Source organism: Rhinolophus hipposideros, assembly GCF_964194185.1.
Source record: "Rhinolophus hipposideros genome assembly, chromosome: 4".
In the NCBI taxonomy this organism is placed as follows: domain Eukaryota; kingdom Metazoa; phylum Chordata; class Mammalia; order Chiroptera; family Rhinolophidae; genus Rhinolophus; species Rhinolophus hipposideros.
Genome location: NC_138050.1, coordinates 35,451,247 through 35,466,085, shown reverse-complemented (window position 1 = coordinate 35,466,085; position 14,839 = coordinate 35,451,247). Strand labels below are relative to the sequence as shown.

Sequence of the window (14,839 nt, the reverse complement as noted above, 5' to 3'; positions counted from 1 at the left end):
AAAGCACCTCAACACACCTATTAGAACTTTTACTAAATCCAAAACACTGACAATACCAAATGCTGGTGAGGAGGTGGAGCAATAAGAATTCTCGTTCATTTTTGATGGGAATGCAAAATGGTACAGCCACTTTGGAAGATAGTTGGCAGTTTCTTACAAAACTAAACACAGGTTTACTATGCAATCCAGCAATCACACTTCTAAGGTAAACTCAAGACCACACAAAAAAGTGCATATGAATGCTCAAAACAGCTTTATTCATGATTGCCAAAAGGTGGAAGTGACCAATATGTCCTCCAACAGGTGAATGGATAAATATGTGGTAATACAAGCATGCAATAAAATATACTGAACATTAAAAAGAAATGAGCTATTGGGTCACAAAAAGAAATGCAGGACCTTAAATGAATTCACTTAAATTGCCAAGTGAAATAAGCCAGTATGAAAAGATTGCATGTAGTATTACTCCAATTATATGACATTCTGAAAAAGGCAAACTATGGAGATAGCAAAAAGATTAATGGTTACTAGGGGTTGAGGAGAGAAGGGGGGTGGATATGAGTAGGTAGACAGACCACAGAGGATGTTTAGGGCAGTGAAACTAATCTATATGATACTTTATGATGGATACATGTTCTTACGCATTTGTCAAAACCCACAGAATGTACAATATTAAGAGTGAACCCTGCTGTAAATTGTGGACTTTAGTTAATAATAATGTCAATATTGGTTCATCAACTGTAACAAATACACCACAGTAATGTAAGACTTAATACATAGGGGTAATTGTATGTGGATAGGTAGTATATGGGAACTTTGTATTTTCTGTGCATTTTTTCTATAAACCGAAAACTTCTAAAAAACACCTTTTATTTAAAGACAAACAAATAAACAAACAACCAAACACATAAAACCCTCAATGGTAAAGACCCTATTTTCTCGGTTATAATTTACTTGGACATTAGGAAAACATACCTGCCTAATTCTAAAAGTTTTATGAAAAGTTCACAATTTAAGCTTAGGCTATTGGCACAAGATATAGAAAAAATGTCATCATATGTGCAAATATTAAATGAATAATATTGATTAAGTATTACTATATAACAGCAGGCAGTTTTATCTTGCGTAGGATAGGATTTCCGTAGTTTGCTAATTGTGACTTAACAGAGTTTTGTGGGTTTATGTATACTTTGCTTGTTTGTTTTTCTTTGCCAGTCTTTCCACTCTCATTGTTCTAGGATAGATACCATTCTTCATGGTGATTTATGGTGGTTTGAAGTTTATAAATCCTCTGTTGTTGTTTTTTAAACTATTTTCCTTTGGGGCATAGAAACTTTCCTCCGGTGGACGATAATCAGTTTCAAAATGTTTCAGACCACAAAATAAACTACATGTGAGTGCTATTATTCATATTATGATAAGCATTGCTTTTGTTACCTAAGAAGTTAAAAAATATCTATGATCTGGAATTTATTTCACATATTCTATAAAGAAAATATACATTATCATCATACCTGGCCTCCCAGGCCTCCCTGGTATCCCTGATAATCCTCGACTTCCAGGAAGGCCAATCGATCCCCGATCACCTTTAGGACCTGGAGGACCTGCATGGTTAATAAAAAAAAACACATTGGTAATAATTCATTTTTCGTATAAACTTGAGAGTATAATGAAACACTCTAGTTTAATTAACGAATATGAAATAGGTGAATCTCCAAATGGAGGAATAATATCTTTCCTAAAATTTCATATGTGCCATTGATAGATAAAACAGTAAGCAGCAGCATTAGTGTATTTACTACATTGTAGTTTTTCAATAAATAATATCATTATTACAAGTAAAATATCAGAAAAATATCTTGGTGGTTTCACTTATGTCATTAATCAGGAATCCTTAAATGGCAGAACTTTGCTATAGCTGAAATGATAACTTTGAAAAGTATGAGCTGCAAATTGAATTCTTAAGATTTGTCCCAGAAGAAGCACAGCTCAAGTAATTTGAAGTATCAAAGTATTTATTTTTAAAATTGGTATCCTGAGGAGTTCCAGTCAAGATGGCAGAGTAGATACATGCTGTGCTCCCCTCCTTTCATGACCACATCAAACTTACACCTAAACTACAGAACAGACATTATTGAACATCACCTGCAGTCTAGCTGAACTGAAGCCCTGCAGCTAAAGACATACAGAGAAGCCACCTAGAGACTGGTAGGAGGGCCAGAGATGTGGAACAGGCTGGTCGCACACCCATGTGTGATCATTGAAAATCAGAAGGGATATCTCAGCTGCAGAGGTCCCCCAACCCTTGGAGAAGTGAGGCGTCACAGCCCCATACCAGGCTCCCCACCCCAGGGATTCAGTACCGGGGAGAAAAGTGCTCACAACTTCTGATTGTAAAAACCAGTGGAGATGTGGCTGGCTAAGACTAGAGTGTCTGTCGTTCCAGGCACTCCTCCTAAAGGGCCTTCACACGGACTTACTCACTGATGAATTCACTCACGCTGAGCTTCAGTACTGGGGCAGCAATTCAAAAGGTGCCAAGGACATGAGTTGTCTGGCTCAAGGTGAGGGCTGGAGAGGCAGATTTCTCCCAGAGGGAGGAGCTAGCAGAAGCCATTGTTTCTTTGTTAAGCCCTCCCCCATCCTGGCATGGAGATGCAGATGGCACCATATCTGAGTCTCCATCAGCCTGGCTAACACTGTTCTCCTTGCCATGGTGATTTCCTGAGACCCCATCCCACTAAGCTTTCAGGCACACCCAAGACACATCCAGTGGTTTTTCCATACAAACTGCCTGCCTTGCCTCAGGCTGCAGACTTTCCTAAAATCTCTCAAAGGTTCACAAAATCCAAACAAGCAGTATCTGGCTTCGGCATGTCTTGTACCTCTGGCTAAGCAGTCCTAAGTCAGGCACTAGTGGCAGCTGGCCTTGGTTTGTGACTTAGTCTCTTGAGGCACCACCAAGCACAACATGGACAGTGGCCAGTTGTGGATTGCTTTGTGGCTCATTCCAGGTGGCCCCAGGCAGGACATAGGCTGTGGCTGAACTTGACCTGCAGTTGATCCTCTCCCAGGAGGTCCTGGGGCTGGCACACCCAGTGGCCAGAAATGGATTGAGCTGGAGCATCACTCGGCTGCCTCCAAGGATGACACACCCAAAGGACAGACTGGGCACACACCAGAGCCCTGCTAAAGCAAATCTGGCTCAGTAGGGTCAACCCTTGCACAATATCTCCTCCACTGTAGTCACAGCCAGTGCTCACAACCAATCAGCCTAAGGGTCAGTCCCTCCCACTGAAGTACAAACAGCATCAAAGCTCAACTACAACAGGAGGGCACACACAATCCACACAAGGGACACACCTGGAGCATCTGGCTCTGGTGACTATGGAAAATGCCACTGAGCCCCACAGCACACCTACTATATAAGGCCACTCTACTAAGACTGGGAGACATATCAGCCCTACCTAATACATAGAAACAAACATAGGGTGGCAGCCAAAAGGGGATGCAAAGAAACTTGTCCCAATTAATAGAACAAATCCCCAGAAAAAGAACTAAATAAAATGGAGACAAGCAAACTACTAGATGTAGAGTTCAAAACAGTGGTTATAAGGATATTCAATGATCTAATGGAGAATTTCAACAGAGATAGGAAACATAAAAATTGAGATAGAGAAACAGAAAAAAAAAAAAAAAGAACCAGTCAGAAATAAAGAATGCATTAGAGGGAATCAACAGTAGATTAGATGAAGCAGAGGATCAAATCAGTGATTTAGAAGATAAGGTAAAAGAAAACACCCAATCAGAACAGCAAAAAGAAAAAAGAACCCCCCCCCCCAATGAAGACAGTTTAAGAGGTCTCTGGGATAAGATCAAGCATAACAACATTTGCATCATAGAAGTACCAGAAGGAGAAGAGAGAGAGCAATGAAATGAAAAATTATTTGAAGAAATAATGATGGAAACTTCCCTAACGTTGTGAAGAAAATGGATATTGAAACCCACGAAGCACAGAGAGTCCCACACCAAGACACATCATAATTAAAATGCCAAAAGTTAAAGGCAAAGAGAGAATCTTAAAAACAGCAAGATTAAAAGCAGCAAGAGAAATGCAGTTAGTCACCTACAAGGGAGCTCTCATAAGACTGTCAGCTGGCTTCTCAACTGAAAATTTGCAGAGCAGAAGGAATTGGCAGGAAATGTTCAAAATGGTAAAAATAAAGGACTTACAACCAAGATTACTCTACCCAGCAAAGCTATCATTTAAAATCTAAGGACAGATAAAACTCCCAGACAAGAAAAAGCTAAAGGAGTTCATCACCACCAAACCAATATTACAAGGAATGTTAGAGTGACTTCTTCTTTAAGATGAAAGAGACAGAGAGAGAGAGAGAGAGAGAGAGAGAGAGAGAGAGAGAGAGAGAGAGAAAATAAAAAAAATTAAAAATATGAATAATAAAATTGCAATAACTACATATCTATCAACTATTACTTTAAATGTACATGGATGATATGCTCCAATCAAAAGACACAGGGTGACTGAATGGATAAAAGAAGACCTAAATAGATGCTGCCTACAAGAGACTCACTTCATGTCTGAAAACTCACAGAGACTGAAAGTAAAGGGATGAAAAAAGAAATTTCATAAAAATGACGGGGAAGAAAAAAAAGAAAAAGTCTGGGGTAGCAATACTTACACCATATAAAACAGACTTTAAAATAAAGGCTATAACAAGTGACAAAGAAGGACCTAGTAATCCCACTTCCAGGTATTTATCTGAAGAAGCCCAAAAAGCTACATTGAAATGACATATGCATGTATATGTTGATTGCAGCATTATTTAGCATAGACAAGATATGAAGGCATCCTGTCCCTGAATGGATGAATGGATGAAGATGAGGCGGTACCTATATAGAACGAAATATAAAAAAAAAGAATGAAATCTTTCCATCTGCCACAACATAGAAAGACATAGAGAGTAGTGTGCTGAGTGTAGTAAGTCAGGCAGAGAAAATCAAATGTCATATGATTTCACTTATAAGTGGAATCTAAGGAACAAAACAAACAAACAAAATGTAGACACAGAGAACATTTTGAGGTTTCTGGATGGGAGGGGGTTGGGAGTGGGTGAAAAAGGTGAAATCGTCAAGAAGGACAAATTGGTAGTTACAAAATATTCACGGTGATGTAAAGGAAAGCATAGGGAATACAGTCAATAATATATTAATAACTATGTATAGTACAAGGTAGGTACTATTCAGAGGGATCACTTCTTAAATTATATAAATTACATAAACATATAATCACGATGCAGTACTCCTGAAATTAATATAAATTAATACTGAATGTCAACTCTAATTAAAAAATTTAAAAGGGGGGGAAGTTAAAGGGAAATAAGAGGTTCAAATTTCCAGGTATTAAACCAAAAACCATGGGGATGTAATGTACAGCATAGGAAACATAGTCAATAATATTGTGTAATAATGTGATAGCATAGTATGGTGTCTGATAGTCACTGGATTTACGGTGATCACTTCTTTAGGTATGTAAACGTGGAACAACTATAATGTACACCTGAAACTAATATAATACTGTATGTTAGCTATATTTTAATAAAAATATTAAGAAAAATTATGATCTTAGTTCTGGAATATATTACTCTTATCTCTCATGGACTGGTTATTATATAGTCCTTTGTAATCCCAACAATAATGTAACCATATGTATACACGTGGTGTGTGAATGTGTGTGTGTGTGTGTGTGTGTGCATGAATGTGTGTGTAAAGTATACAAAGATTCATTTATGGGTATATATTATATAAATATACAAAACCAAAGTTTTACATACTTAAAGGAAAACAGCTATTTTTTTTTTTTTTTTTTTACTCTAAGTCACTGTGGTAACGATGAAAACTACATATAAAAACAAATGTTATTTTCCTGTGGAATAAACTGTTTCATTCTGGAGTCTGGCAGTTTGAAATAAATTATTGTAAAAATCTTTTTTTAGGTGTCATCAATTCACAGAAATCCTATTAATCTAATTTTCAGTTAACCCCTTCTGAAACACATTATGAAAAATTGGTTATACATCTTTTGTCAATGTCAATCTTTAATATATTGCCATTGGTTTACAAGTTCCAGGAGACAGGGCTTATACATCTTTAATTCATTTAGAAAATATTTTCTTGAGGTTCATTCATATAGACACCAAAATTTGGGCTAAATGTTCTCTAAGAAATATCCAGTTTAAGATATATATATAATTCTAAACAGTTAAGAAATATTTTTCAACTTAGTGTAAAACTTTGATTCCAACAGAAGTTAAGCAGATATCCAAAACAATAAAATAATGAATTATGTTTTAAAATATTAGTAAAATCAGGGTATCTTCATTTAATTACTCAATATATACTACTTTGTATATATATATATATATAGATATATAGATATATAGATATATTGTACATATACACATATATGCATATATTACACACACACACACACACACACACACACATACACACACTTTGTATTAAACATTGGCTGGACTTTGCAGCCTATAAAAGACCTAACATCAGTTCTTAAAACAGTCTGATAGGTTAATATTTATACCTTTCTTCATTATCCAAGCAAGGGAGTCAAACCTTTGCACTTGCAGTTATTCAAATTTACAAATAAAAATATTGACTCTAAACTCTCTTATTTATTTATCTTAAAGCATTCTCCACTTTTTATAGAGTGCCACTCACTGGTGACTCCCATTTTTACCATTTTCTCCATTAATTCAACAAAAGTATAGAGAGCACACATGTTGTTCCAGTCCCTGCACATTCCTGAAGTTACATAGATTGTTATCAAAATAGATCTTCCAGTGTGGAGACAGATGGTAAGAAGGTTAACACATAAATAAAGAAGATAATATTGGAGATTAAAATGGTTAGCAAAACGAAGAAATGTAATAGAGAATGCCCTGGGTATCAGAAAGAGCCTCTCCAATGATGGCTCATTGAGTATATTATAATGACACTCGGAATACAGCTGTTCAACCAAGGATTATGTGATATATTCAATAGGTGAAAAATGAATCGGTAAGTGAAGTACATATGATACTTTGATAGAAATGACACAATTGTTAGACCTCTATTACGGGAGATATTTAAGCAGACTCTAAATAGCCTGTAGAGCTATGTGAGTTGCTTGTTTAATTATGTTTGAAAACATGACCCCTAAATATAAGCACCACTATTGAATTTTATTCCAAGAGATCAGATTCTCTGAGACTTTCAGGTGGCAATTAGGTAATTTTCTTCAATAACCGGTGGCAAAGGGAAAGGCTCTGGCACCAGCTTCTAATCCACAGGCCACACAAGTACATTTTATACATAATCTCAGCTATGGGATGCTAAAGTTTCAAGGGGCCTTTCACTCTATCCAATCCAAATCTGTCATTTCATAGAAGCAGGCACAGAGGACAAGAGAAATCCAATTGTTTATGTAAGGCTGGTCTGATAATTATTCACATATCCTAAGCTCTCCATTCAGGCTTCTTTCTTGAACTAGGAGACTGGATAAGAGCTTGGGCTCTGCAAACCTGTCCAGCTGGGTTCACATACCCGCTCTGCCACTTACCAGATGTTGACTGATCTTAGATATATCATTTAACCTCCTTGTGCATCTGTAAAATGGTATAATGTAAAACGGATGTTTGATGTGATGATTAAAAGAGCTAATAAATTCAAAACACTTAGGAATAGTGACTACTATATGATAAATGCTTTTTGTTAGCTCTTTACCTCCTCCTTCTTCATAGTAATACAATCATTACTTTCACCAGACTTTTGTGAAGGCTGCTAAATTTACTTTTATTTAATGATACATACATAGTTAGTGGTGACATTTTTGGACTCATTAGCACAACATTCCTTACTCAAATGTGTATTTTAGCCAGCACTGTCCTTCATGAAGCATGGGGAGAGGCTTTTCTAGGTCAGAATGGAAGGAGGAGTGGGATGGGGTAAAGACATACATGAATATAAAGACTAATAAAATATGGCTCCTGTCCTCCAATACCCACAGTTAAGATGGATTTTAGTTTTTCCCCCAGAGGCGCAATTCCTGTGGTGGAAAAGTCAGGCCATGCAAGGAAAGTAAACTGCACTGGTTGATGACAAAAAGTTGCAAGCGGAGGAGACTTTCATTCCCTCTCCAGGCATCTTATGATGGTATCCCTTCTGTGCCTACAGACCAGGCTATGCTGTGATCCCCCTGGGCAGAAACAGCCCATTAAATGGCCTACAAAAATGTTTTCTTAGAAGCTAAGGAGTTGTTCTTTCTTCAAAGCACTGCTGTCATGACAGAATGACCCTAAATGTGGGCCCCAAAGGATCACAGATGAGATCAAGAATCCTTGACCATGACATTCATCACCCTTATGTAATTACTCATCATACTGTAAGTTCTGTGAAAGCAGAAACTCTGTGTTTCTGTGCACAGGATCCAGAGGGCCTTGTGGAGCACCAGGCACATGGAAGGTGCTCAATAAACATTCTTTCAAATAAAAGGTAATAGGTCGTTCTTTGGGGTATACTTCCAAGGAAATGATACTCTGAAATCAATTTATATTATGTTATTTTGAGATAAAGCATATTTTAACATAACATCCACCCAGTACATGGGTAAGAATATCCACCCAGTACAAGGGTAAGAATATCCACCCAGTGCACGGGTAAGAATATCCACCCAGTACATGGGTAAGAATCAACCAATAGTGTTGATTATTTAAGACCACTAGCATAAACATTTAAGTTTCTCAAATTTTCACCTCATGGTTGTGAGTCCAGATGACTTTGACTTTGTCAAGTTGAGTTGAATGGGTTCAACTGGATGTATAGATAAGGTTTTAATGTACTTGCTCAAGTCAGAAAGTAGACTTATCTCTCAGCCCATCATGTACTCTTAACTTCCTGATTTTAGTACCTAATATGGGGCAATTAGGCAACCTGGCAGAGAACAAAACAGAATGCAGCAATTGAGTAGGGAAGAATCCATTAGGAGAGATGCCTCGTACATAACTTGAATACTTTTACTGCGGTACACCAAAATACTGACCTAATAATCCAGAGTCAATTTATCACCCCAACAAATGAAATATTTTTTATGAGGGCCTAGATAATGCCTATTTGTGTAAATGAGTGGTACCAACAATAATAGACTAACCCCTCACTACAGGAATCAAAGAAGCTTTGCAATGGCATCTGTTTAGGGTATTAACAAAAGCTAAAACTTTTCAATACCTCTTTTTATTTCATACATCCATAGTTCAGAAATAGCTGCAAAAGATGCTCCCAAGATAAGGCTTTGTAGGGCAAGTTTTAGCCCAGTCTGAATTGCAATGTCTCAATTATAAAGCTTTGACCACTGCAGTTTGTAACGCAGGAGCTGACAGACCTTCGACAATAGCTGCTCTAGCAGCTGATATAATACTGGTTAGCTCACCTGCTTAGGACATTGAAGCAGTATTACCAAGTTCTGCTGAATGCTAGTGAACTACAACGACTTTTATGAATAAGGGATCGTACCTAGAAGTATTTTCAAAGGTATACATACTAAACTACCCACTTGATAGATACATACAGGGGGTGCCAAAAAAAGAAAGTGTACACATTTTAAGAAAGAAAAAAAAACTATTCAAATTGAAATACTCAACATATACTGATAACAAAAGATGAATCAAGTCATGTTTGACTTCTGCAATTACAAGAGGTGCTCAAAGTGGTTACCATCAGTGTCCAGACACTTCTGATTATGGCGAACTACTGCTTGAGCAACAATGACCAAGGTGTCCACTTGTATACATTTTTTGGCATCCCCAGTATTTTTCTCTTTAAATTAATTTAAAAAAATTAATGTAAACTTTGTACATTGGCTTTTTAAGCACAATGATGTAAAGGTCAGGCAGAAATTCATGCTTTTCATTTTTAAAAATTGTTTTTCTGATGTAACCTGGGCTAATCAATACATTATTGATCAGAAAGAATAATATTTTATATAATCAAAATACAGAAAAATAAGAAGTTCATGGTATTTAGATATTTTTTTTGTCAGCAGAAACCATTCTAGTTCTAACTAGACCATGCAATATACTCCCCTCTTTCAAAAAGTGGGTGGGGTATTTGATTTCTAGCCAAAAAATAACATGACAGTCATGTTGTGACAAACATGTTATTGTTATTATCTTATTTATTTTCTAGAGAGCAAAGAAAGTTCATGCTCTTTCTCCTTTTCTATCTTCTATTAATCTTCTTTCAAAATATTGCTTTCAAGATTACAACACAGAGGAAAATAATTTGAAACAATTTTGCTCTAAGAAAACAGAGAAGAGTTGACAGCAAAAGTAAAAGTCAGCTGCGTTCTAGTCAATATTTACCATCAGGTTTCACAGGTTTATGCAGATATATTCCAGGTACGGACTATAAAAGGAATATAATCCAATTTGCCTCTGACTCATATTAATGTATTATTTTTGTATCTTAAAAACTAGATAGCTTGTAAATACATTCAGCGTAAAGATGATTTTTATGTTCTCCTTCATATTCTCCTAAAGCAAAGTCTGCCTTATACTGTTTGCAACCCCTGATATAGATGGCATGCCTCAGATTTAGGAACAACCCCATGTGGTAGCTCTGGATAAAGCATTTAACTGTCTTCAGAAATCCCGAGTCAGTGCTTGTCACTCAGCACATTACAGTGATTAGGCTGCTGGAACAGGTAACATCCCCTACACACACACACACACACACACACACACACACGGAACAAATCACATAGCTCTTTCCCCCTACACACATACCTGGGTGTATATTACCTAACCGTGTAGTATATGATTAAGTACTTCCTACTACCATACCTATTGGACCCGGAATGCCTCGTGGACCATCTGCTCCAGGGAGACCACTGTCTCCTTTTTCACCTGGGCGTCCAGGAGGACCTTTAAAAATAAATAAATTACAATTACTGATCATACTTTTAAAGCATGGGTAAAATGGATTAGTTATTTGTTAAGGCAGTTATATAATTAAATCCAAAATCTTTTTTTGTTACAAAATAACACAGAATAAATAAGATTGACCTTTCTGAATAGAGGCATACCTTGAAATACCCTATACTGATAAAGAAGAGATAGCCCTAAACCAGACAACATAATTACGTATAAATATTTATATGTGCCTAGCACTTTTCTCAGTTCCCAGAACTTGGGGGCAGAGAAGAGATAATGAGTCAATGATGGCACAAACCCACATTAGTATTGTGTACACACCAGGTAGATGTCACTAGATTGAGTTAGATGCTGTATGAAAAATGTGTAAGGATGTATAAAAATCCTTATACATGTATAAAAATCATAAGTCACGTGTGATACTGTCAAGGGAAACAAAAGTATGCATAGTAGACAACCAAAAACCATCTAGTTGAAAGTAGCCGACCTACATATATTTGTTAGCGAGATGCAGAGTAGGAACGAGTAGCAATGGTTGAAAAGACTTCATGGAGGGAGTGGGATTTGAAGGGTACTTTGAAGATTGGGTAGAATGAGAAAAAAGAAAATTCTGGATAAGTGGTAGAGATGTGGGTAAAGGCAGGCAGGTGATAATGAGTAAAGGAATACTTTTTCAAGTAAAATATTAATAGAATCCCCAGATAGTTGTAGATATTATAAAATCTATCTATTAGATGGGTTACAGGGAAAATTTTGACTACTTGGCCTCAAAATTTGTCAGGTGTCCCTGAGTTCTGAGTTGAATAAACACTAATTTCGTTATTTGTATTTCTTGTGATCAGAAAAACAAATATATGGTGATCACTTCTTTAGAATGATGGCACTGAGCATGTCTTTAGAACTTAAAGGTAATTCTGCTAGTATTCCCTCTTCTATACAGAGTGCACAGGCCAAGTATTACTCCCTTCATTTAAAGCAAAACACTTAGCAATTTTCTTTTCTGCTGTAAAAGAAACAAACCTGGATGCATAATAGAATAACCAAATAGCAATGTTTTAAAAGAGGCATTTTTCAATTGCTGTGGTCAGCCACAAACATAGCCCAAGGACAATACACAGGTATATTTACCATCCCTGGTTAGAGAGCACTTGTTTACAAATTTTAATCAGGTGGGGAGATATAACACCTGAAAATTCTATGAGGGGGCCACATAAATAAAAATTATAGCAATAAGTATATTCTACCTATTTTTTTGTTTCTTTTAAAGTTCTTATCCCTGCTTTTCTCCACTTTTTTTTTCCTGATCTATGCCATTTTTTAAGGATTCAAGCTGGTTTTTAAAACCTTTCTATCCTGGTTACTCAAATTGTAAGATATCGTTTTATTCTCAATGTACATTGTCCCTTTCTCTTCATATGTAATATTAAACAGTAATGTTGTATTTCATTTTCATTATAAAAACAGCTCAACTTATAGGAAATATAAAAGCCTAGAAAAGATATGAGAAAAAAAATATCATTTATAATTCTATCATCATAAGAGAATAATCAGTAACATTTATTTCCTGTTATTTTGGGGTGTGTATGTGTATATTTTTGTTGCATACTTTTTTTCACATAATCATCACACAAACTACAGACTATCAGACATTAAGTCATTAAATAGCAAATTCGCTATAGCTTGATGTTGGTGACATATATGTAGCTGTTACACAAGAAATGCCACGGTTCTATATCAGTGGGAATCTGTATGCATCTCTTATTCCATGCAGAATGTAGTTCTTCCCAACAAAGGGAGTTTAACTTCCACATTCATGAACACAGCAGCAGTTCATTCTCTACACAGTGGTGCAGGAGGGTGCAAGCAGGACAGAAGAACTCAATTTGCAACCTGAATTTTGCTGAGGAAATTGAAGGGAAGCAAATTCACAGTACCCAAAAATGGTGTTTTGTTAAAATGTGGACCAGCGAAAACCTTGATTTAGTAATTAGGGCTCTAAAGCAAGACAGAAAAAACCTAGAATGTGAGAGACAAGAAACAAGGGACACACTGACTAGATCTAGGCTCCTAGCATTTGAGATCAAGAGTTTTCACCACGTCTTCAGTAAGTAAAAAACAAAACTCTTTCATAATCACTAACTAGCCTTTTAGTTATTTGGCATGTAAGCATTTATAGTAATTGTATACAGCTCTAATGTTGGAGTATTAGTTCAATCATAACAAATACATCTGTGATTTTATAAAATTCTGAGTTTAAAAATCCCCCTCTATTTTTATATAAAAAATACTGAGACCAGGTATCTGAATCCCAGGTCAGAAAATAAAGTTTTTCCTTAAAGAGTTCTAACTAGGTGTGTTGGATGTTACATTTTTATTGTTATTTTATTTTTCATCTAACAGTAATCTCAGCTATTATATTATATTTTATTTTTATTCACTGTTATATCTCTTCTACTGCCTATAGCAAAATGTGGGAAGTATCTCAATATGTGTTTTTAGTGTGTTTTAGATATTTGGACAGGGGATGGAAGTATACAGATCAGAAACCACTCTTCTCTTAGCTTCTTGTGTAGAACGTTTGAGAACATTGTAAACATAGTGTTATCACGCTACCTTCCAAAACTGCTTCCTCTCCATCCCTACTGTAGCTCAAATGCTCATCATCTTGCAATTGAACGATTCTAGAGTTTTCTTCTTTTTTTTTAAATCTGGTCTGAAAGTATTTTGTCTATTCCACCCTCAGATTTCCTTCAGTGTGTGTGTGTGTGTGTGTGTGTGTGTGTGTGTGTGTGTGTGTGTGTGTGTGTGTGTATCTCCATCAACTGTAAAGAAATGTAGCAATCTATTCTGCTATGCTATGGAAAAAAGAAGGAAGAACTTTAAGTCAGGACACTTAGAGTCTATTGTAGTCACCTTCTTTGCTCCGAGTTATGATTTAGCCTCTCAAAATATTGCTCCATAACCAAATTAATAACCATCTCTGTGCATCAATAAATGCACCTAATGCTACCTGTCAGCTCCATTGCTAACATACGTATGTCAAAGGAAACTAGATTAACGTTGGCCAAAATGTATGATTTGCTCTAGTTCAAGAAGCCATATGAATTCATACTGTTTTCCCTTCAACTTTAATACCTTGAAACTGCAGTTACAGGAATAATTCATTCAATGCTAGAGCAAAAATTTTCCGTGAACAACTCCTTCTATAAAACACACATACAAAGTCCCCTATTTAGTTCTCTCCCCATGATTTTTTAAAAATATTTCTACATAGCCCCAAGAAATATAATGATTTAGAATACTTAGTAATCATAAATATCATAGACCAAAATTATCCAGTTTACTGGAAAAGCAAACCCAGGCATATTATATTATTTAAAATCTTGAGATAACATAGTACTAATAATATCTGCTTAATTTTACAGAGCTATTTTCCATGTCCTATTTATTACAATCATATATACATTTTTTTTTTTTTACTTTTTTCTCAATTTTGCCTCATAATTAGATCATTAAAAAAACCTGCCAAATCTTCTAGGGTATTTATGCTTAAATCTGTTCCTTTTTTTCTTTCTTTTTCTTCAGTGAGTTTTCTTCAGTGAGTTTCCATGCTCACTGACTTAGACATATTTAATCTGGAAGATGCATTAAAGATCGCTTAGTAAAACACACTAAGGGGGTCAAAGAGAATGAATTGTTCGAGGTCTTAAAACTAACTGGGTGAAATCAGACCTAGAACCCTTCTTTCCTGACATCATAGGCTATAATATTCCAAACTTAATTGACTTTATTTTTGGCATCTGTTCTTCCATTATTCCTGAGACGAGTTCTTCCTT

General features: G+C 36.0%; 1 protein-coding gene across 7 annotated transcripts in view; it reads right to left on the bottom strand.

Annotated features, from left to right (window-relative positions):
* MSR1 (macrophage scavenger receptor 1) overlaps window positions 1-14,839 on the bottom strand; it is a 251,146-nt gene that overhangs the window by 212,938 nt on the left and 23,369 nt on the right. For all 7 annotated transcript variants that reach the window (XR_013993184.1, XM_081045696.1, XM_081045698.1 and 4 more), the window contains exons 6-7: window positions 10,914-10,994; window positions 1,515-1,604 (exon numbers count right to left, since the gene is read on the bottom strand). Coding sequence is in view for 6 of the 7 variants with exons in the window: in XM_081045696.1 (XP_080901822.1) it covers window positions 1,515-1,604; window positions 10,914-10,994 (171 nt within the window). In the remaining variant the exon portion in view is untranslated. The remainder of the gene's footprint in view (window positions 1-1,514; window positions 1,605-10,913; window positions 10,995-14,839) is intronic.